Genomic DNA, 23,928 nt, shown 5'->3' with positions numbered 1-23,928 from the left:
AGTGTGTATAGTTTTCCACTTCCATGGTGTTGTAAACATTGGTCTATGATGACTATTTTCTTCTGAAACAAGCACTAATTTTAATACTATAACCCATGGCTACAAAGATTATCGAGTTTAAGAAAAAAAAAGTCACAAATGCTGATCATAACCTAGTGTTTCAACTTGAGGCCAGTTTCAATTTTTGAGTTTAGCTTCTTACTCTTCAACACATGAATCAAACAACTCTTTGTCCCTTAAATTTTGCCGCATTATCTTTTTTAGAGTATCCCTAAAAGATTGTCCCATATCATACATGTACACAAGAAACCACAACTTTACTCACAAATATTACAACGTATTTTAAATATTTAGGATCACCACTTTTCCTTGTCATCAACTCCACACAATCAAAATATAACTATGGGCAAACAATTGAGGACAAAAGCCGCAAAAATTTATTGTAAACTAGAAGAAGCACCAAACACAAAGAAAAATGGAACTTCTAATAAGTATCCAATTTCCTCAACTCATTTAGTACGCTATCTGATATTACAAAATGATCACCCAATAGCCTCATTAGCGTAATTGTCATTGTACAACTATAAACAAGGCAGAACAAATTATTACGAAAACAATTGGCTAATCGGTGATGTTACACAACTTAAATACAGAAGTTCACGAATCACGAATGCTATAAATTCAATCTAGCCAGAGGCCAAGTATATTCACATATAAGACGCCTGCTTATTTTATTTTGAAATAGATGAACAACAATCGACGGCCTTTGCAAAGTAGAAAAATATGCTCCCTTCATCCCCCCGTAGTTTATAATAAAAACAACAGGAACCACATGGGCAAAGCGCCATTCTTTAACCCACATCACCCCAAAACCACCCCCCCACCCCCCAACAAAAAAAAAAAAAGTACCAAGAATAGATCTCTTTTTTTTTCTTTAATGATCTCTCGATGTAAACTACCGAAAACCAAATCTCCCCTTATCAAAAGAACAAAAGGCTAGAAATATACAATTTTACAAATAATATCAGATCCCACCATGGCTTCGATGAAGAGATCTGGGCAGAGGGAGTGAGCAGCCACGCCAAAATAAATGAGATTACCTAATTACAATTGCAACTGCCCTGGACCCATTCTTGATGGATTGGTAGGCTGGTTTGTGTCAGACGTACATGATTGCTCCCTGTTTTCTTCAGGTCTCTGAGTCTCCTACATATATCAATATTTAAGAGCAACATCATAGTGAATGTAAGAATACATGTGAGTTGCCCACAAACATTTTTAGAAGGCATAAGTTCCTCGGTGGCATTCTTTTCAAATAAAATAGAAAGATAGCAAGAATGAATACCAGTAAATTCTAAGAAAATAGATCTTCAATGGTTAAAAGGTCCGAAACACAGATAACAGGTTCAAGAGTGGTACATTGCATACCAGACATAACACACTTTATCTGGCTACAGCTCACGACTTAGTCAAAAACTTGATGAAGCAAATGTTTGCCTCACCAACTTTATGCTGCAGCTAGAATTTGTATTTCTAATGAACAAAACAAACACATACTGCACTCAATAAAGAGATTGTTGTGCCACACAGCATTGAGCACTTGAGCAACATGCATGCCAATAGTCTGTCCCTTTTAAAGGTATTATATACATTAACCATTTCCAGTGCCGGATGCAAGGGCTTTTAGTGGGGTCCCTTGACCCCACTTGAATATTAAAAAAAATAAAAAATCTTATCAAATAATTTTTTTTTTCCTTTAAAAATTGCTTATATTTTTAATCAAATGACCCCATTAAAATTTATCAAAGGTATTTTGACCCCGTTAAATATTTTTTCTGAATCCGCCACTGACCATTTCAGATATATATAAGTAAACTACTTATAGAAATCTCTACAAAAAGTGTGCCTTGCATACATGATACACAAGTCTCCACCTTGTTCCTTGGCTGCGAGGACCTTTGCACTTTCGAGCACCCTCGCATTCTAAAACTAATAATAGGCCAAGATATTTGGCACAGAATCGTGGCCATTTCGGCCAAATTTAAGTTGCAACTAATCCATAATATAGTCACAAAAAGATGATTAAACTTAAGCTTGGAGCTTCTTCTTCTTTTTATTAAAAAAAATATAGGAAAAAAAAAAGAGCTATTGAGTCATTATTTTGGTATGAAACTTAGCCCTACGTTCAATCATTTCTGCAACCACATACCCTTACCTCAATCAATTTTTCTATGCCCTTCCTCAACAGACAATATATATATATATATATATATACATATATACATATATCTTAGTCCTCTTTCAAATTTATATAACAAGGCACCTAGATCAGTTAAACCTTACTCATTTGACCCAGAAGTTCAGTTTAATTTGAGTTTGATTAAATAAGATCAAATCCCAAATAAACAGCTCAAATTAGGGTCAGGGTTTGAGGATCAGATCACTTTTGATAGGCCTAATAAGATAAAACATACTCCCTCTATACGACAATATACCATTTTATGAATCTATGTTATATGGACTCTTCATTTTACCTTAACTACCCTTGTTAGATTCACTACCTAACATGGGTGGTGGGCCAACATTTCATTTTGAGCCGAAATCATGGAAAATATTTCAAAAAAGTGATAGCCTTAGACACGTACCCGCGTTTGACACGAACACCTCCAAGTAAAATAGCTATTAATGTCCCACTATTTTTTAATGTTTCCCTTTCCTATTATTGGACCCAAGAAGGCTCTCGTGAGAATACCTCATTTATGTTAGAACACATTCTTATCTGAGAACACTCTTTATGTTCTAAATTTTAAATAAGGTGTTCTAAGTTTTTACTCACATGTTCTAAAAATAATTTAAGTTCGGTAAAAATAGGTAACTTTAAAAATAATTTCAGTTTAGCAAAAATTAATTATAGTTTAATAAAAAATAATTTACTTTAACCAATAATAATTTCAGTTCAATAAAAATATTTGAAGTTCAGCAAAAATAATTTCAATTTAGTAAAAATAATTTCAGTTTAACAAAAATAAGGTAAAGTGAACCAGGCCTAATTGTGCAAATTTGATTTTTGAGCTCACAACAATTTTTCCAATTTTTGGATAAAAAAAAATGTTGTGCACATTATGTTTAAACTTTATTTAAATTAAACTTTAGCAAATTTTTTTGCACATTTAGTTCAAAAAATATGCACATAATATACCCTTCCTCCATTTTAATACTTACAACACTTCCCTAAAATGGAAATATCACAATACTTGCAACACACTATAATTGAAAAATTATTTTCAGGAAAAGTTGTATTATTCCCTTTATTTAAAGTACATGGCCCACTAGATTATAATTCTAACAACCTCTCACCCCATTTTAAAGTATATTAAACCATGTGAACCCCACTTTTCTTAAAATACCGTGAAAAAGTGTGCAATTATTAAAAAACGGAGAAAGTATATGTTAACTACTCACTCACAAACTCTTTATCCTATACACCAAAGGTAAATGCCCCACATCCAAACAACAAAATAGATGTCAAGTATAACTTGGTCCAAAATGTTCTGATTTATACGACGAAAGTCATAAAAGGACTATAAGAACAAAATATAAAGCTAAACTTAAGGAGCAGCTCCTTTTTACCTTTGTCAAATTGGCTGAAGCCTTTTTAACCCGGGCTTGTGATTTAGCCTGTGCGCGATGCTCCTGCTGCATTTTCTGTAACTGCTGCAGTCTTGAAGCAAAGTTAATTCCATTGCTCATAGTCTCCACATCTTGTACGATACCATCTTGGTTACAGTCTGGTCCACTATCCATGTGATTTGCAACCTTTGAGTGTGAGGTTTCTGGAAATGAATTCCAATGTTGCTCACTGCTGAAGGAGTATGGGGGAACAGTTTTCAATCGAGTACGCAATATCTTGAAGGCTGCACTTTGCTGCACAAAAAAGATTGTTATATACGAATTCAAGACATCAAGGAATCCCTGAAACAAAACTATAAGGCATTTAAGCCCCATTTTTTGAAATCTCACATTTATGAAGTTTCTATACACGGATATACCCAAAGGTCAATGAACTGGTCAAAGACTACATTAGTAATATGTCTTCCGTGATAAACAGGTTGGACTACACAGCATAGTATAAAGTAAAGTGTACTTGATTATGTAGAGGTCATAACAGGTCTATTAACTTGTAATTCCAAAAAGCTGTTAGACAAAACAAGAGTTTCACACCACATCCATCATGAGCCAAGATTTTATTTAGCACTGTTGCACATGTTAATACTATTGATATATTTTTAGAACCATCCTTGGAGTTGTTGCACATATTTATACTAATGAAACTACAAGAAGCATTCAAAAACATTTCACCCATTGTAACATATTTAAATCTCACCACCAACTAATAAGATCCAGTGAAAAGATTCTAAAATGAGGAGAAGAATGCATGTGCACCTTTTTTTCTAATTCGATAAAATTGAACATACATATATTACTTTTTGAGGAATTTATATTAAATGACAAAAAAGAAAAAGAAAAAGAAAAAGAAAACATAAAACATAAACATTTTTTCAAAAAAATAATTCACATAAAATTAAGTTTTACAAAAGTTGATTTCTTTTGAATACAAACCAACCCTCTTTAATAATAGGAAAATACATAAATAAAATTCATATTGTATACATATGGTAAGATCCCTCATTATGATATACGAAGTAGAAAGTATTAGATAATACTATCTATAAACGACAAAGTATGAATATGCTGTTTTGTCTTTAACAATGAGAAAATTACCTGGGGAAGTAGCATAAGCAGGCCATAAAGGGCTTTCAACAACCATGTATACCTTCCAGGCTCCAGAAGCTGCACCGACCAAAACACCAAAGCATTGTTATTCATCACAATTCTTATTAATAATGACACAAGCAAACAACCTTATTTTTTGGAGACTGGTTGATGACATAATAGCTTCGAGCTGGCATCTCCTTGCAAGCCACCTCCCTCCCCTCGTTTTCCCTTCCCTCTCCATATTCAAAACGCTGATCTTCTATGTTCATCTAAGGGCTACCACCAACCTCATTGTTGACGATGGTAAGCTCCTCTATTCTTGCTTTTAACCAGTGTTTAATTCATGTTTACAATATAACTTATATCTTTTTCTATTTGAAAGTTTTTCTTCCAAATAATTGGATGAGTTCTACACATAAATTGGGTTTTATCTCAACCCTTGTGAGTTTAGGGCTATGTTGATTAAGAATGAGCGGTCACACAGAAGATGTCATTTCTACATCTACACTAAATTTCATCAGATTTATTACAGATTTCAATATTTTCAAAACTACAACAAATTGGAAGACCCCCTCGTGAAAGGTTGTAACAAACTACGATATAAAAGAGGGTAGACACAAATTTCAGATCTCATCCACAATGATGATGATTTTTTCAAATTAGAATTTTATTTGATCCAAAATGTTTTGTAATTTTTTTATTTTTGAATATCAATATATATTTCGTATCACTTTATATATTATACACTACCTCTGTTTCAAATTAATTGCAATGACTTAGACTTTTTCTACTCACACTTTATGTCAAATTGTTGCAAATAATTTGAAACGGAGGTAGTATATATTATTAACATGTTTGTACTGAGGACACACAATTCTTTTCTAGGAGGTTGGGGGCTGGGTCTGCATGTAAAGCAAAGTGACCATGAAGCAAATAACAACCAACACTCCAATATCTTATAAACCCCAACTACCTAGCTCATCCATGCAAGTTCAACTACAATGTGAATCTCAATTTGCAAAGGCAGACTGCATAAAGATATATACCTGCAATCTCAGATAAGCAAATGTTGGAGTCTCAAGTAACCGAATCAATTTGTCAAGCTGGACCAAAAATTTAATGTTGATATCCTCTTCAACCAGAGACTGTATAACAGTGCTGGCATGCTGGTATGTCTATTAAAAAAATAGCATGAATTTTTAGCTAAGAAACAATGATTTCACAATCGTGGACTGTCATGACAAACAATTACCTGAGCTAATAAGCACAAACTAATGATTGCCATTGGAGAATGGCACCAAGAAGCATATAAAGCATGAAACAAGTCTTTCCCAGCACTGTTGACAAGAGAATGCTTCAGTAGCTCCCGCAGTTCCGATAACTCAGCGGATGTGAGTAAAATTAAGTTTAATGCCTGAAGGTGAGCAAATCTCAATTAAAACATACATGTACACTATAGCAAGCAAATATTAAATTAAGATCAATCAAGACTTAGGCCGTAGTACAATTTATACACAGTATATAATCAGCTGATTCAGCTCTATCTTTTTCATTTGACTAGTGAACTTAGATACAAAGACTCTGATCTAAGTCAATAAAGATAACTCACAAATAGATACTTAATGAATTAAAATCACAGAAAATTCTCCATCAGTCGATAAATAAAAGATTCATTTCCTTTAGAGACATAATATTAAGGTAGGTAGCAGTGGGTTATCGTTGATGAAAGTCGAATTAAAAAAGGAAGTGAGAATAGTTTATTGTTCTTAGGAGAAGAGAGAGACAGAACATAGGAGGGTTAGAGAGATTTTGTTGATCAACAGTGAAAAATGGAATAGGTGATGGACCCCACCCAAAAGGGAAATGAGGCTTTTGTTTAGGAACAAGAATTTTGGGATAAATGGGGCTTTAATTTTGGGGCAAATGGAGTATCAGATATTATCTAGAACCTACTTTTGCTTATAGCATTAGTGACTAGCCCTGAACCAGAACAGTCTTTCCCCTCTAATTCTTCTCTCTGCCTTACTCAATAAAAGTGCACATAACATGATTGTCATGAAATCATGCAAACCAGTTTTTGAAAGAATGTCGAGGTGGCAAGTAGTATATGGTGGCCAGTGGGCAAGGCCCATGTTGATTAGCTAAATGATTTCTACCAAATATTCTTCAAGCCAAATTGATATTAAGTGATGTTATGCTGATGAGAGAGTTCACATAATAATGCAATTGAGTCCATGTGGATACACTTATGTGACTGATTTAATTCAGCATAGTACTGAATATTAAAAGAAATAAATCCATAATGAGTATAAGATAAGAATAATAATTCATTGTTAATTTAACAGTTAGTAAACACAGTAAGTAGCATTTTCCAGCCAAGGAAAATCAAAACAGGGATTGACAACTATTTACTTTGTAATGAAAAATTATATTTAATTACTACGGGAGCCTGGTCCATCAACGAAATTGATTAGACTCAAGCTTTAATGATGTAAAATTAATCAGGATCAGTTTTAGTCTAAGAGGACAGTAGTATGGAAATTCCATGGCATGCAGCTAACGTTAAATGGCATAGTTGAATGTCATGCATTTGTTATGCATATAATGAACAGAATACCATGTAGGTTAACAGTTTCGCAATCTAACTCATTGACATAAAGATACGTATACATGTAAAGCATGGAATATTCCAAATACAACAGGGGAAAAAAAAGGATTTTACAAAAATGAAGCAATGCAATACAGCTGGATGGTGACCAACAAGACCAAAATAGATGCATTCAATTTATTACACACCTGAACCATGATAGAAGCAAAATCAAGATCAGGTTCCTTCTGAAGAATAATGGAAAGCTCGCGATATACTGTCTGAGCACCAAGGAGTACACAGAGCCGTCGAATTATCAATGCACCCCGTCTGAGTATAAAAGAAAATCATACAAGTCATTCGAAGTTAGACAGAAGGGATGTAGCATAATTGGCAAATTTAATTTGGGCACAAAAAAAATTAGCAAACACGGAGTAGAAAATTTACTTTTCTAATAGAGAATTGTCGTTCTGAAAGTTCTGAAGCAAATGAACCAGAAGATTGCGAAAGTGCTCTGTGTCTTTGGCTATGCATGCATGCACCTCAAGCACCAAGAGCACTACCTAAGAAACATGCAGATGCAAAGACTTCCGTCATCCAAAAAGATGTTAAAAAAAAAAACTTTAAAACTCTCTAAATAAACCTATTAACAATATTGTTACTTCATTGTCTCTAATGTATGCAGCCTTACCCTATGAAGATATACTGTTTCATATTAACCCTTAATGAAAAAAAAAAAAAAATTAAAAATTAAAAAAATTAAAAAAAAAAAAAAGCATTAGCTGCCAGCTACTTCACAATGAATTACAGGTACGAATAAGTGAATAACTTAATACAAGTACCATAACTCTGAATATTAAACATCAAGCATAATACAAAAAATTGCAAATGGTAATTGGTAGATAAATACTAGTAAAGCATCATTGCATTATTCTACTCAGCCAAACTTTATCACTTGCTGCAGAAAGTGCAAAATTAAATTAGTTCAAAGACATATTAAGCGAACCGATGAAGTAGACACAAGTTATTCAGCTCTAAGACACGTGTTAAAGAGTACTAACTGAATCTAGGTCAACTTATATCAATAATCATAATGCGCTATCGTAACTGCCTCAGTCAAAATGAGCTTAGGTCTATACACATTTCAATCACCTACTAAGCTGACAAATCACAAACCAGAGTAAGTGTCATCATGCATATTTTCCACCAACAATAATTCTTTTTATTATACAGCCCAGCAAATGAAAATTTTAAACATCTAAGAAAGTCCGTCTACATCCAACCAAAGCTCCATGTTAGATTTGAAAACTTCTATCTACACATATAGTCTCTTAATCAGTACAAGCAAAACATATTTGCACACATGTAATTCACTTTTGCATTACATGGGCACTTGTTACCAACAAACAACTAAGCCTCATCAAAACTCCATAGTAATCAATCGCCTTTCAGCCTTTCCATATCATATTACATAATTTCCTAATACACCTCCTTTCACCACCACCCCAAAACACACACACACACACACACACACACACACGCACACACGAAATTCCTAAAGTTAGTTACTTTCTGATTTTGTAGGTATCATTGAAGCACATTACCCTCATATATTCACTTGTTTCTGTCTATCATACCTACAGAGACAAACTTTATGAATAGAGAAAGGGTCCAACTGAGATTAAACCTTAACTCCTATAAAAATAGGAACAAGTCAGTAATTTGATGTCTTCAGATTACTTGTACAAATTAGCTGCCGTCTTCCACCCCTTCCTTTCACACTCTTTATCCTTGTGCGAGCCTAATTGCCCAAGGATTCTCAAAATCACCCACCCAATCCCTGCCTGACATGGATTAGACGCCACAAGAGAATCTAACCCATGGTATTAAATCTCTGCCACATTACCACATTGCAACCACTGTAAAGGATTTAAACCTTGAATTCACCCCCTAATTATCCCAACTCCCATTTAAACATCAATTTCACTAGTGAACATGTCAGCTAAAAATATATAATATGGTATGTGATGTAAGAATCAGGAAGTCTGAATGAAAGATGAGGACAGAAATTTTGATGGAAACTAAAGAAACATAAAACATGGTAAATAAAAAGTAGTGATGTGTGTCTTCAGTTGGAGATAATCAGCTTTAAAGAGAGAAGCTTAAGTTTAGAATTTTTTACGAGGTTTGTGTGAAATTGATATGTTGACACTCGTGTTATGAATAGTTAAGTTTAGGCAGAAATGAATACTTAGTACTCATCCATCCCCAAATAAAATTCAAATTTCTCACAAATATGTCCCGGAATAGAGTTCCCAATTGTCATTCTACAGTAAGTGAGAAATAATAAAGAAATATTAGGCCATTTCCTTTCATAGATGTGTTGCAAGTATTCTAGGACGACTTTACAAGCAAGGTGGTGCAACTATCCAGATGGAAGGAGTAATGGCTAAAACAGGGACATCAACTAAAATATGAACAAAGGAGTCAGTTGAACCAAGCTTCAATTTTAAAGGTCATGCGTCTCAAGCCAAACTGAGCCTAGGACCTTAAGCTGCTTATGTAAACTTGCGCTTGAGTTGTGTAATTGATATTCCCAAGTAGAACTATTAGATGAATAAACTTTCCACACCCAAGAAATATGTCAATAAGTCATAATATTTTTCCAGAAAGCTTTCCTGGTGTACCACAAATAAGAGAATTAACAGGAGAGAGAATGTTGAAGCAAGTGGGTAGACCATGTGCTTAGCTTATTTAATCAAGTTTGTAGTGGGGTTACTTAAAAAAAAACTTCCTAAAAAGGAATACGTGTCAACTAAAAAAAAAGAGGTAGTATGAGATTTGGAGAAAGAAATCAACAAAAGTCCAAGTAGAACAGAAAGTTACCTCGTCCGAAGAATCAGAGAGTGCTTTGAGAAGTGTATCAACTATATCGCTTAAAAAGGATAAAACCTGTCCAGAGTTTAAATTAATAATAGGTCAACAAGAAAGGAATTCTTCAATATAGTACAAGAAAAAAAGAATTGACAAACAGAGAGACAACTATCAGATCACTGCACAAATATCGTGATAGAATTTTGTTCTTTGCACCATATGGAAAATAATATAGAGAAGTAACAGTAAATATAAGTTCAAAACCAATAAATTTAGACAACGGCACCCAACTTCGTCTTACAATTAGGAGTAACTTCAGATAAAAACCACTAACTTTAGATAAGTTCAAAAAAAGGACACAAGGAGAAAAGAGCAAAGCCTAAGTGAGCAGCCATGATATCAGATATGGGCAAGAGCATATCTAAATTATATATCTAGAGCGAGAGAGAGAGAGAGAGAGAGAGAGAGAGAGAGAGAGATAGGCAGAAAAATCACAAGTACAGAGTTATTTTATCATATATTACAAACAGCTGAGAACAAAGAGCAATCCTTGTGTACTTAATTCATCATAAGTTTTCATTACCAAAAATTGCAATAGACATTTTCTCAAACTATCAGTGCAATCCAATACACACAAATAAGAGAGAATAGCTGGACAAGCTTGAAGTTTCAGGAATGTTGTAGAAAGGCATTTAAAGCCAACGGTAGGCATAAAGAGGTGCAAAAGGCTTTATTGTTAAAAAATTCCCAATTATATTCAAATAAAAGCACAGGTCCATTTCCTAAATGGAGGTACATCTGTGGAAGCACAATGTGATCAGTCAAACAGAATTACAGAAGAGCTAATAAATCCAAACGAAGTATCAATAAATTTCAAGTTTTACTTAATAAAAGGCCATACAAAGAGTATAACTCAACAGACGATCGCAATTAAAATAAATACTCTCTCGTTCTATATCAAGTAATTAAAAACAGTTTTTAAAACTCCTATTACATATATATATATATAAATATATATAAGGGAAAAAAAGCTTGGACAGTTTTTTTCAGTAAATAGTTTCGGATAGAGAAATTCTGGAAGTACCTCATCACGATGCTTATCCAAAAGGGCTGAAATCCAATGCAGTGCTTCAATACGAGTAGCTTCCCATTCACTGGATAAATGTCTGCAAAAGAAGGGAAACATTATCCCTGACCTCTCAAAAATGATTAACATGAAAAACTCAGTGCTTCTTGGTTGACATGGGGAGGTTATATCCCATAGGAATATTTCATAAATATAATTCGCTTACTAATGATGGGTTCTCTTCATCTGATTGGACCTAATCAACTCATATTTCATCTAATGTTTACAATTGATTGTACTCCCAACTTTGATTTTTTTAGGTGAATATAACACACCCTAAATATTAGGAAATTCCTTAAGTTGTTTAATTGACAGCCTAGAAAGTTGACATTTCCATGTTAATCACCAAGGGACGACTAGGTAATTTATTTCCCCCTTCCCAAGAATTCCCACTTCCTTCCATGTTAACTTTTAATTGTCAACCAAACAGTTAATCTATCAAATTTTCATGAATCTGTACTTTCCCCAATTTTTGTTGACACCAAACAAGCATTAACTTCTGTAAAAACATATGCAATATTAAGAAACCTATGAGCAAGCTTTTCATGTCTACAAAGCAAAAGCAGTTGCAAATACTCAAATTCTTCTTATAAGCTGCAGATTTCTCATCACCAAAAAAATAAATAAATAAATAAATAAATAAAAATAAAAAAGAAAGAAAGAAAGAAAGAAAAGTACCTCTTTGCAACAGCAAGGATTGCTCCTACATTAAATCCTTCACCTGGAGCCGCCTTGAATGAGCGAAGTTCTTCATTCGTCTCTCGAGCAACCTGATTAGAAATTTAGTCAAAAAACAATATAATGACATTAGTCTCAGTAGAATAACACATACTAAACTTATTGAAAGCAAATGTTCAAGTGATATGTTATTAAATTAATTTTACCAATTTAATCATCACACTTTCCATTTTCACCAGTTCCAATTATTTTTGTTATACTTTTTGTTATAGGATAGACCCACCAATAATTTATTACCTCTCCACCCTACCATATGTAAGGGGTCAAGGACTCCCCCTTGTTCAATTAAAATAATCTTCCACTATCTTTTACTAACTAAAACAATCTTCCATTATCTTTTACTAACTAAAACAATCTTCCATTATCTTTCACCAAATCTTCATGATACAATTAAATTAAGATGGAAAGAGTACCAAGTTTTTAAATTTTAAACTAACTTTGACCTATAATATCTATAATTATATATTTAGTAATAAATATAAAAAACTAATATATTGATATACTTTAAGATAATCCAACATCTTACTAAGGCCCTATTCTCTTCACCTTAAAATAATACTTTCTCCGTTACCCTAATATTACAACAATTACCATTTTAGGAAGTTTCACTTGCAACATTACCATATATGCTCATGCTTTCTCTCTATCTCTTTTCTCATCACACGGGTCCCTAACTTTATTTCTCTCTCTCATCTTAAATTTTGTGCCTTCCCCCCTTGTTGCAATATTAGGGGAACGGAGGAAGTAGTATTTAGTAAAAATAATTTCAATTCAGTAAGAATAAATTTTAGTTAGTAACTTTAAAAAACAAATATAATAGAAAATTAATAAAAATAAGTTTTAATCAGAAAAATAAAATAAAATAAAATAAAATAAAAATTCAATTCAATAAAAATAAATAGAAATTCGTAAAGATAATTCAAAAATAAGGCCTAACTAAAATTTTTTTTAAATATTAGCAAAAAATAATGGTCAAAATTATGTAAAAGTCAAAGCGCCAATCATGTTGTCAACTAAACTAAATAGGGATAGAGGAAATATATAATTTTATTAAAGGAGAATTTTTTTCGAGAGCATATAGAACGCCATATTGGATACTATTAAAACTAAACTAATGATTAAAAAAATAAAAAAAAATAAAAAAAAAGATTACAATTTAAATTTAGAACTAAAAAATTCAATAAACATATAAGCAAAACTAACAAATGAGTTTAAATTAATAAAATAAATAAATAAATAAATATAAAAAAAAAAATTATTAGGGATTTTACCTTAATATCTGATAATGAGAACAGATTTACAATTTATTTTATGATAAATAAAAATAAAAATTCAACAGCTACATATGTAGTAATAATTAATGAATAACGAATAAGATCACAAGCTTTAAATAACTTTTACAAAATAAATTTACCCTTTGTTAATAGGAAGTTAATCAATATTTTTAGGGCATACAATTTTTAATAGAAGTATAACATTCAAGAGTCTCAATGTTCAAGCAACCCATTAGCAAAGGAATGGGGCGATATGTAAGCAATTATCCATCACTAACGGAGATTTAAAAAAATAAATAAATAAATAAACAAAACCGAAAGGGTGTTAGAGATGAAGAGATCATATACAAGGATAGATATGGTAAAAGTTGTACAATGGTAAGCATGTTATTCAAGGTGTAGCAATTTTTTGGAAACATAGGATGAAGATATTAAGAAAAAAATCAACGGAAAAAGCAACTTACAACTCTAATCTTCTCTTCTTTGTCTGAAATACAAGGCAATATGGCCTCCAGAATAGCAGCATAATATGGTAAAAGCTGATCCCCCCCTAATTTTACAAATTCATTAATCTGCAAAGTTAAATTCCACATTGGATTGGTTAACAAACAAAAACGAACATGAAATAATGCTAAATGCAGAATTACATATTAAAATTGGAATTATATACAAATTAAGGTAAGGAACATTAGTTTAACTCTTTAAAAAGCATACCCAAGTAATGGCAGTCTGACGAGTAAATGCATCACCAGACTTTGCCCTTTCCACCAAAATTTGAGCCATGCGACCATAGTCTACAGACTTTAAAACAGTAACACCATAATCAGAGATATAAAAAGCTGAAAGGGAGTCCCAAAAAAAAAAAAGGTTCACAATAAAAAGGTGTCATTCTTGCTACAGTAGTTCAATATAGTTCCGGAAATAAAAGAGCAAATCAAATAAGCATAAATTATAATCAGAAGTAGAAAATTTACTGGAGAGTTTTTGATCTCTTGGAGAAATTCTGATAGTGCTGAGTCAGCCTGTTGTCGTATTTCATGGCTAGAATCACTTAGCATATTAAATAAACCTGAAACCAAGAACAAAATGCTCAAGCTATATGATTGAGAAGGCCTAATGAGGAAATCAAAATACAAAATACTAAAATTAAAACACAACTGCATATTTGGCAGTTTCTCCATACAAATTTCTCCTAAGGGCATGCTTGTATCGGGCAAATGCAGTAAAGGTAGTAAAAGTCAAACTAACGAAAAATGAAGGTGTACAAGTAGTAATTAATGGGATGAGGTTGTGATGAAGGGAATAAGGTAGTGTTACTATGAAGAAGAAGGTTACTATGAAGAAGAAGCAAGAGCGAAGGATGACAGGAAATAACACCACCCCGAAGATAACTATTACCCTCTATATGACCCCACCCTCATTTCTCATCACATATCCATTACATCATCTCCTTCAAAACAACCTAACTTACATTTTCTATTGTTCAACTTTTATTACCCCTTAATGCATTATGTTCAATCTTAGCATGCCCTAAATCTGTAAAATTACATATAACTAGAGCGTACCTGTGCTCGAGGATATGTTATTTGCAAAACAAAGCAACACAAAGTAAAACGTTGGTAGTTATTAGAGCCCCTTGAAAAAAATGTAGGAAAATTAGTGGATAGGTATTTATTGGTAGTTTTATTTTATTTTTATTTTATTTTTAAAAAAAATAAAAAAGAAAAGAAAGTGAAGTGCATAGGATTTGAGTATATTGGGGTTTTGGAGGATTTTGGTGAAATGTTATAAAAATGACTCTGCAATCATAATATAGATAGACATCTAATAACATCTTGGAAATGTAGTTTCCAACTACTCCAGTAGATCTACATTTTGGAAAATTGTTTTATTCTGTCACACTAAACAAATAAACTACTGCTCCCACCAGTTCATATTGGAGTTCCTGGTTTCCTTAGTGTTTCAAAAAGATGCTACTATTGTGAATCTTTGCTTCTTTTGGCAAATTTATTTCAAAACTTACCACACAAAATAATTTTATTGTCAAGTGTATGCCCATAAGTCCCATTCAAAGGACCACTACCATTCTTTATTAGAAGAGATTATAGCAGGTAGAGTTACTTTTCAAAAAAAATAAAAAAATAAATAGAGTTTCTATGGGAAAAAAAAAAAAAAAAAAAAAGTAGCACATGATGACTGTATTGGTTTCTTACTGGCTTGGCTTCCAACTACAAACATCAATATGAAAATGAGGGGAACTAGTCAAAATACTAGAATCATATATGAACAATTACCGTCGAGGAAATCAGGAAGAAAACCCAGCATATCAATATCAGGAACACTGTCCAAGACAGTGATCCATCCAACCAGAAATTGACGAACATAGGGATTTAATACATTCATGCGCTCCCTCAGCAACGGTATGAATTCTTCAATGCTTTGTAAAACACAAGAAAACCAATTACAATATACTCCATGAAATAAATAGATATAAAATAGAACTACTTCAAGAACATCCTATCCCAAATAGAGAAGGAATCAAATGGATTACCTGAATTGATCACTTTCTGTCACAATATCCTATCCCAAATAGAAGCTTAAGGTTAATTATGATATAAAACTTCTAGAGATTGTATTAAAATTAAACAACAAAATGAGGTCACCTTTACAAGCCTATCTAAAAGATGAGCAGCACTCTGCACATTAGCATCGGAATCTGCAGATAGCTTGCACAAAGCATCAAATATCTGATTAAAAAACACAATGAAATCCCCTCTTACAACCTGCAAAAAGAGCAAAAAATGCATGAGATCTAAATCCTGTAAAATTATAGAATACAAATAAGTAGTACACTCTCACCTTTGCAATGTTGTACAAAGCTTCACATGCATAATAACGAACTCTGCTATCTTGATCAGAAAAGGATTTGAGCACAGGCGGAACAATTTGCTGAAAGTTGGGAGGACAAGTGATTAAAAAACAGATCAAGGAAATAAATGCTATAAAATTGCAACGTAAATCAGTCACAAAGTACAGTAGGCAATAAAAGACCATCTCACCATCAAGCTAAATCAGTTTGCTAATATAATGTCAACATTATTGTATGATAAACTACTCTAAAAGTAATTCATGTAATAAACAAAAGTACTAAATATATAAACAGTCCCAAAGATTGCTAATATGACTCATATGAGTATAGCTTCATCACAACCACAGCACCACTACTGACCAATCTCTCATCTCCTTACCTATCCCTAGGTCCCATCCCACAATCCATTTCCTGCCTTATCCCAACACATTAGCACCTTAAACTCCTTTAATTCAATTAATATACTCGACAAAAGCAATCAAGAAGTGCGGAAGGAAAATCAATGTGAGTGCCATCAAAGGTCTCCATGCTCATTCACATCTTTAAATTAAAACAAACAATACTATTGCCTTTGAGTCCGTAATGCATAATTGATGGTTATCATCGTTGTCTTCACCATTATCATCATCATCACACAAAAGAATCACATAAAAATTACAATGCCATGAAACAAGTCATTTCAGATCTTCAAGAAACTAAACTACTAAAGGGTAACTCTTCCATAGATTACAAAGAATTAAAAATACTCCTACATAGTGCATTGTGAATTCATACTCGTTTCACGCATTAAACAGGTGTTATATCATATTTAAAAGCAGTCACAGCATAAACCCACATTTGGAAAGTACACTCCATCATTGATCAACCATGAGTCCATGACCTTGAGATGATTCTATCACTTATACCATACTTAGTATTGTGTTTCTTAATGTTCTCTTCCATCTTTTCTACCATTGATAATAAAACTTCTCTCACATTCTTTTCTATATACAACATTAAGTTATGGCTAAGCTCTTTATACAATCAATATGAGGCTAGAGCAGGGTTCAAAAATGCGGCCGCATCATCACGTATCGGGCGAGTAGTAGCGGTTTTCAATTTTACCGAACCGAGATTTAGCGGTTTGATGCGGGTTATTAAAATACACCGCATTTTCGGACCGAATTGGCCGGTACGACGATTTATTTATGAATCGCCAAAAAAATTGCTGGAATTCGCGAAGTTTTCTTCGACTCCATTGAAAACCAGAGTGAAAAGGAAAGAGGGGGAGGAGAGAGAGAGGCAAGAAAAGTAAATGGGTACTTTGAGTGGGGTTGTTACCTGTCAGTTGTCAAAAAGGTGGGGGGTTAGGAAAATGGGTAAAGGACGGGTGTCATTTTCAATACCACTTGTTTTGCTTTTGACCTTTTGACTACTAACTTAACCAAAATTGTATTTACTCTTACGGTTGTTACCCAATATATACCGTAGTAACAATTTATTTTTAGAGGAATTGTACCAATAATTAATAATAATTAAAATAACACTAGAATAATAACAATAAAAAATAAAATTTATATTAGAAGAAAATGATAAAAATAAATTTAATTTTTAAAATTTATGAGTAATAATATTAATAAACACATAAAATTATAAAACTAAAATTCAGTGACCACATCCGCGATAATCGCATCAATTCCATTCCACGATACGCTACCGTTATCGCAATCGCGATCGAAACAAACCGCATTTTCGAACCATGGGCTGGAGTGGTGAAGAATGAGGTAAAAGCAAGATGAAGTAGTTTATTCTGTATCAAGGAAGACAAAGATGGAAGAACCAATTAAACAAAAAGAAGGGGTAAGGGAACAACCTTCACCAAAACTTGACCACATTTTTGTTTGAATAGAGGTTTTTTTTTTTAAATAATGGGGTAGTTGGGTATGACTTTATGACAGGTGGAAGTTACCACTTTAATTTTTACTTTGGAATTTCAACCTGACTAGCTAACCCACAACCTTTTCTATATCCCTCTTCTGTTTTTTTTTTTTTTTCATTTCCCACGTGACCAATAGTCCCCACCCCTTATTTCCACCTTTTCAATTTACTTTTATTAACCCCCCTTTTCACTTACTTGATCCAAGATGATATACCATGGTGCCTGATGTTTGCTAACGATATTGTGTTTATTGATGAGACGAAAGAAGGCATGAAAAGTAAGTTAGAACTGTGGAGACGGACTTTGGAGTCCCGTGTCCTGAAAGTGAGCAAAAGTAAGAAAGAGTATTTGGAATGTAAGTTTAGCGGTGTGAGAAATAGTGAGGCAGGGCGTCCAAGGTTTTGAGGTCTTTCAATATCAAGGATCTATTATTCCAAAGAATGGAGAATTAGATGGAGATGTAGCTCGTAGGATCAAAGCGAGTTGGTCGAAATGGTCGACGGGTTTTTTATGTGATCCCGGAATACCCCATAAATTAAAGGGAAAATTCTACCGAACGACAATAAGTTAAGGCCTGCTTTGTTATATGGTACAGAATGTTGGGTCGTAAAGCATTGCCACGTGCATAAGATGAATTTGGCGGAGATGCGTATGTTGTGATAGATGTGTGGCCATAAGAGAAAGGATCGGTTGAGGAATGAGATAATAATGAAGAAAGTAGGGTTTACATTGATTGAGTACAAGATGAGGGAGAATCACTTAACATGGTTTGTCCATGTAAGGAGATCAAGCAACGGTCCGAAAAGGAGGCTTGAAAAATTGCAAAGTGTTAGGATCGTGAGAGGTAGAGGAAAACCTAAGAAAACTTTGAAGAGGGTGATTGAGAGTGACATGAGTGCTTTAGGGATTGAGGAAAATATAGTGTTGGATAGGGTTGTGTGGAGGTAGAAAATTCACGTTAACGACATGTCGTGATTATATATATACTTTCTAAACTTATTTTCGTATTTAATTTTATTATTTAATCTCAATAATGTTGTATGGACTGCATTATTTTTCTTTGCTAAAGTTTACTCAAACCTTTATGTTTTTTTTATTCTAACGTTTTAATCACTCCTTTAAAACATTCTTGATATTTATTCTTGGTTCTCTTTTTAAACTCCCTTAATTTTTCTTGGATGCTCTTTCGTTTGCTTACTTTGCCACCTTAAGTGATTATCTTGTTATCTCTCTTTCTTTATATCATATGGTTCCTTATGACGATTCATGTTAGCCAACCCCAAATCATTTAAGGACTAAAGCTTTATTACTTACTCCATTAGTAATAAAAAAAAAAAAAAGGGGTTGTAGTACTTACAAGTAAGAAGTAAGAATATAACATTTTTTACAAAAATTTTGATAAAAAAATATAACAAAACTTTAATAAATTGTGTGCAACAACCGTGATGTGGTCCGCAATCAACGCATCAATTCCGTTATTGAAACACCGTGATCGTTTATGTGATCGCGACCGAAATCGCATTTTCGAACCATGGTTGTGGAGGGGGAGGAAGGGAGGAGAAAAAAAGTATCTACAAGTTAACATGGATCCCTTGTACATTCTCAATTAGATATAGTCGAAAGCCTCAATTGCCTCATCCCATAATCATTTATGTTAGACTTTCCAAAAATATCATCCAAACAATACCTCTCACATACAGATGAATCTTGGCCTTTGAACTCAATACCATAATTACTCATAATAATATACACATAGAAAAATTCACCAATATTCCAAAATTAAAGAGCCGCATAACTTCCCTCTAAGTTCACAAGAAGTTATCAAGTAGAAAAATAAATCTTGATACACGCTTTTTGGTATTGAAAAAAGATTTCCTAAACTAAGACCAACATATTTTGTAAGAATGTTTTCCATATAGCCTCTTAAGCCAACTCCAAACAAAGGCCAACACCTAAACATGCTAGTTTCAAAAGCACAAGACTTCAAATCAATGGTCAAGGGGTCCATTAATGTCATTCAATCCTTCAATGCATCCTTACGTGTGTTAAAAAAAAGCACAAGGGCATGCCTAAGCACTTTCCTCCCAAAACATGATATTAAAATTCCTCCATTCTACAATAAAATAAAGAGAAAACTACATCTTTTTTTCCACCAAAAGATGCATGTCAATAGGGGAAGAAATGCAGTGCCAAAATCTCTTTAAAGAACTATAAATTTCTATGATGAACTACAAGAGGTCACCAGTATAGATTAACTTCATATTAACTAAATTACCATATAACTACAACCAAGAACAAAACGAAGATGACGGTAGAATGGGAACAATTCTTTAGTAAAAAGTTTAAGAAAATTCCAATGGATCAAAAACTATTGATGCTTGCGAAGGCCTCTAGAATGATTACTTGCATTACAAAATCTTTGTCATAAAGATGATTAATTTAAGATTTCTTACAATAGATTTTCACCACGACAAAGTAGCTATAATTCAATCCAAATTATGCTTCAATAATAAGACAAAGAATCAACAAAAAAACATGGACTATAATAATAATTAAACAAAAAAAAGATTCGATAAGGAAATATTAGAAAAAGTCTCAAAGAAGAAGTTTTTGCACTCAACATCAACAATTAACATAGCTTAACTTGCATAAAGACAAAGGCTATGCATAAGATGGATAACTTCACATTTTTGCTAATCAGAAAGAGATATAAGATAGAATGAGAGATAGCCACAAACCCTCATAGTTATGGAAGCAAGATTATCTTGGCCGTCGTACAAGTAACTCCCATATGAACCCTAGTTGTACCAATGAGCATAGCAATAGAATTATACAGATTATCCTGGAATATGCTCTATCTGACAATTTTTCAAGAAATAATAACATCAAAGCTTATCACTTGTATCTGACATTAACACCATAGAGGCGAGATTGTCCACTGGTATTTTTACTTATTAGGGGATTATATGTTAATTTTCAAGAAAAGTAATAGTGCAATCTTCAAGGCATAAGTAGGACAGCATGCTACTAAAAAATTACTCTAACAAACCACCACAAACTGTTTTTTTACTACAACCAGATACACATGAATCCCTAATCACAGAAAATAAACATTAATGTGTAATGGAAGCAAAAATTAATCCTAACCTCGAGATGCTGAGCGGCCTCGGAGGTCAAACCAACAGTTGCCGCAGCTAATCCAATTAATCCACCCTGCCAAAATGAACAAGCAACCAAAATTCAATTCAATTCAACTCAACTAATGCTACAATTTCACAACCTGTTCACAATACCCAGCACATTGTAATCAATTATCAAAACAAAAAGCTCATACCTTTCGATGATTAGCCTGCGGCGAAAATGTGAATTCGTCAGTCAACAAATTGATCACAGCAGTTATTTTCTCATGATCTCCAGCCGCAGCCAATTGCTTCACAATCCCTTCAACCTTAAGAAAACCAATCCAAAACCAAAATTACTCCCCAGCAAAAACCAATTTACAAAATCAATTGAAATTCACCAAAAATTAACAAATTCAAATAACCTCAAGAGCAGCATTCTTCCGCTTCTCATACAACTTATCGGCAAGATTACGAAGCACAGCAGCCGGAATTATGGACAATGCATCCGCCATTACAGGATCCTATCTCACAGAGCAATCAATCAATCAAACAATAAAACCCAAATTATGATAATCGATTGTTCTGTTGTCAATGGATGATACTCTGAAGTTCAAGCAACAGCATGATTGATGTTAATGAGTTGAGAAATTAGGGTTTTTGTCGTTGAGATCGAAGAATTCATTTATGTTAAGTAATTTTGAAAATGGAAAAAAAAAAAAACTGACTAATCGTATTATTCTGGGTTTACCAAATATTCAACCACAGATCTAGGGAAATTTGAACGGCCTTTTATTTTTAATTTTTATTTAGGCAGTTTCTTCGCACTACGATCTTTGAACACAAAGGATGTTTTGGTTTGGATATTAATGTCACCCGTGTGTATCTTTCTTTTCTTTTCTTTTCTTTTCTTTTCTTTTTAGCTTTTGTATGTCCTTAAGGAGGTGATTGATTGGAATATGCTGTCTTTTCCACTCGACTATGTTTAAATCAATATGTTATTTTTGTATGGAGTTTATATTAAGTAAAATGCAAGGTATTAATCAAAATACTAGTTTTTACTCAAAAATATTCAAATACTAGATGAAATCCGTGCAATGTATGGTTTGTTTGTATTTTCTTAAAACAAATCTAATATATATCATATCATATCACTAATATATAAAGCCGGTCTCGCAACTAGGCCACGAGACAACGACATTTGGTATTCCAAATATTCGCCAAGTGTCGCGCCACGTAGGCGAAAATTAGGTATTATTGTGACACATATGATGCTAAGTAAACAAATTTTGGATAGATTTTTTAAGATAAAATTGTCGGATAAAGTTTTATTGTCGATAAACTTTTAATATTTCATATATACAAAATTAATCATAACTTTTAATAAATATCTTATAACTCGGTTCTATTTCCATCACACTATTCGCTTTAAAAAGTTCTTTAAAATAAGATTCATATATAATATATTAATTTATTTTAAAAAATAATAGTGAATATTGGTAAATATACTTTCATTTCTGTAAAAGTAATTTAAGTTCAATAAAAATAATTTTAAATTAATAACAACATAAATATAATATATTTATTCAAAAAAATAGAGAATATGTAAAAATAAGTCCGAATAAGTAAAATAATTTTAGTTTGCTAAAAATGCTTTCAGTTTAGTAAAAATAATTTAAGTTCAATAAAAATAATTTCAAGTCAATAATAACATAGATATCTATTTACAAACAATACCACAAAAAATACAATATTATATAAATTATCAAAAGGGATTATATGATCGTATTTAACATTCACGCCAAAATTTTAGACTAAATCTCATCTACCAAATGGGCATCGCCCAAGCACCAAAGTCGGTCTCACAGCCAAGCCACGAGATAGCGACACTTGGCATTCCTGTTTTTCGTCAAGTGTAATCGAATTTAACATTAAAGCCAAAAGGGATTATATAACCGAATTTAACATTCAAGCCAAAAAGTTTATTCTAAGATTTTATCAAAAATCTAGGCATCGCCCAGGCACAAAACTAGTGTAACACCCTAGAAATTCATTTCCTTTAAAATACCTATTTTGCCCTTTTAAAATACGAAATAGGAAAATCTAAGACATTACCACCACTGTGAAAACGACTAAGACAAATATCAAAGACACACACAGTGGAAGACTATCTTTAAAACCATTCAAAACAAGTCAACTCAAAAGTCAAAATAAACGAAAGTAAAGTCAAACAAAGTCAACCTACAACTTGGAACCATTGTAGGCCCTTAAAACCAAACAATACTGAAAATCTTTACGTTAGTTCACAAGCATAATAAAATAAAATAATATTCAAAGCAAACAAAACACATCAAATTCCTATGGAAACTAAGCATGATTCGCTCATCTCTCATCACTCATGCCCTTCATGAATATGCTTCATCACCTGAAAATGTTTATCTCTACTTGTCCCCACTACTCGCCATTAGAAATGGGTCGTCGTAGGGCTAAGGTAAAGATAAGGCCAAACAAACATACAACACACAATCAGCAATATATGATGAGTACATAAGCGTAATAAAAACACACTAACATGCTTTCATCCTATCAACACACAACTTACCTTGTTGCACCTGTTTACAAGCATACAACATACCAAACGACCAAC

General features: G+C 32.9%; 1 protein-coding gene across 2 annotated transcripts; it reads right to left on the bottom strand.

Moving 5' to 3' along the window:
• Nucleotides 1-414: 414 nt before the first annotated feature.
• Nucleotides 415-22,337, bottom strand: LOC110694487 (protein VAC14 homolog). Of its 2 annotated transcripts, XM_021871662.1 has the most exons (21): nt 21,707-22,337; nt 21,497-21,610; nt 21,310-21,375; nt 20,901-20,960; nt 16,235-16,324; nt 16,039-16,158; nt 15,927-15,955; nt 15,670-15,812; nt 14,350-14,444; nt 14,090-14,176; nt 13,840-13,947; nt 12,042-12,133; nt 11,322-11,403; nt 10,250-10,315; nt 7,811-7,926; nt 7,573-7,693; nt 6,029-6,190; nt 5,823-5,951; nt 4,783-4,851; nt 3,631-3,924; nt 415-1,206 (listed from the first exon to the last, which is right to left on the bottom strand). In XM_021871662.1, the coding sequence occupies exons 1-21, from the start codon at nt 21,794-21,796 to the stop codon at nt 1,105-1,107; spliced, it is 2,235 nt and encodes a 744-aa protein (XP_021727354.1). In that variant the 5' UTR covers nt 21,797-22,337; the 3' UTR covers nt 415-1,104. The 2 variants fall into 2 exon arrangements, with proteins under 2 accessions (XP_021727354.1, XP_021727355.1); XM_021871663.1 differs by lacking the exon at nt 20,901-20,960 and having other exon boundaries at nt 21,707-22,334.
• Between the last annotated feature and the right edge of the window lie 1,591 nt (nt 22,338-23,928).

The sequence above is a fragment of the Chenopodium quinoa genome, unplaced genomic scaffold, assembly GCF_001683475.1.
Source record: "Chenopodium quinoa cultivar QQ74 unplaced genomic scaffold, ASM168347v1, whole genome shotgun sequence".
NCBI lineage: Eukaryota > Viridiplantae > Streptophyta > Magnoliopsida > Caryophyllales > Amaranthaceae > Chenopodium > Chenopodium quinoa.
Note: the sequence above shows the minus strand (reverse complement) of the source record. Positions and strands in the feature narration are given on the sequence as shown.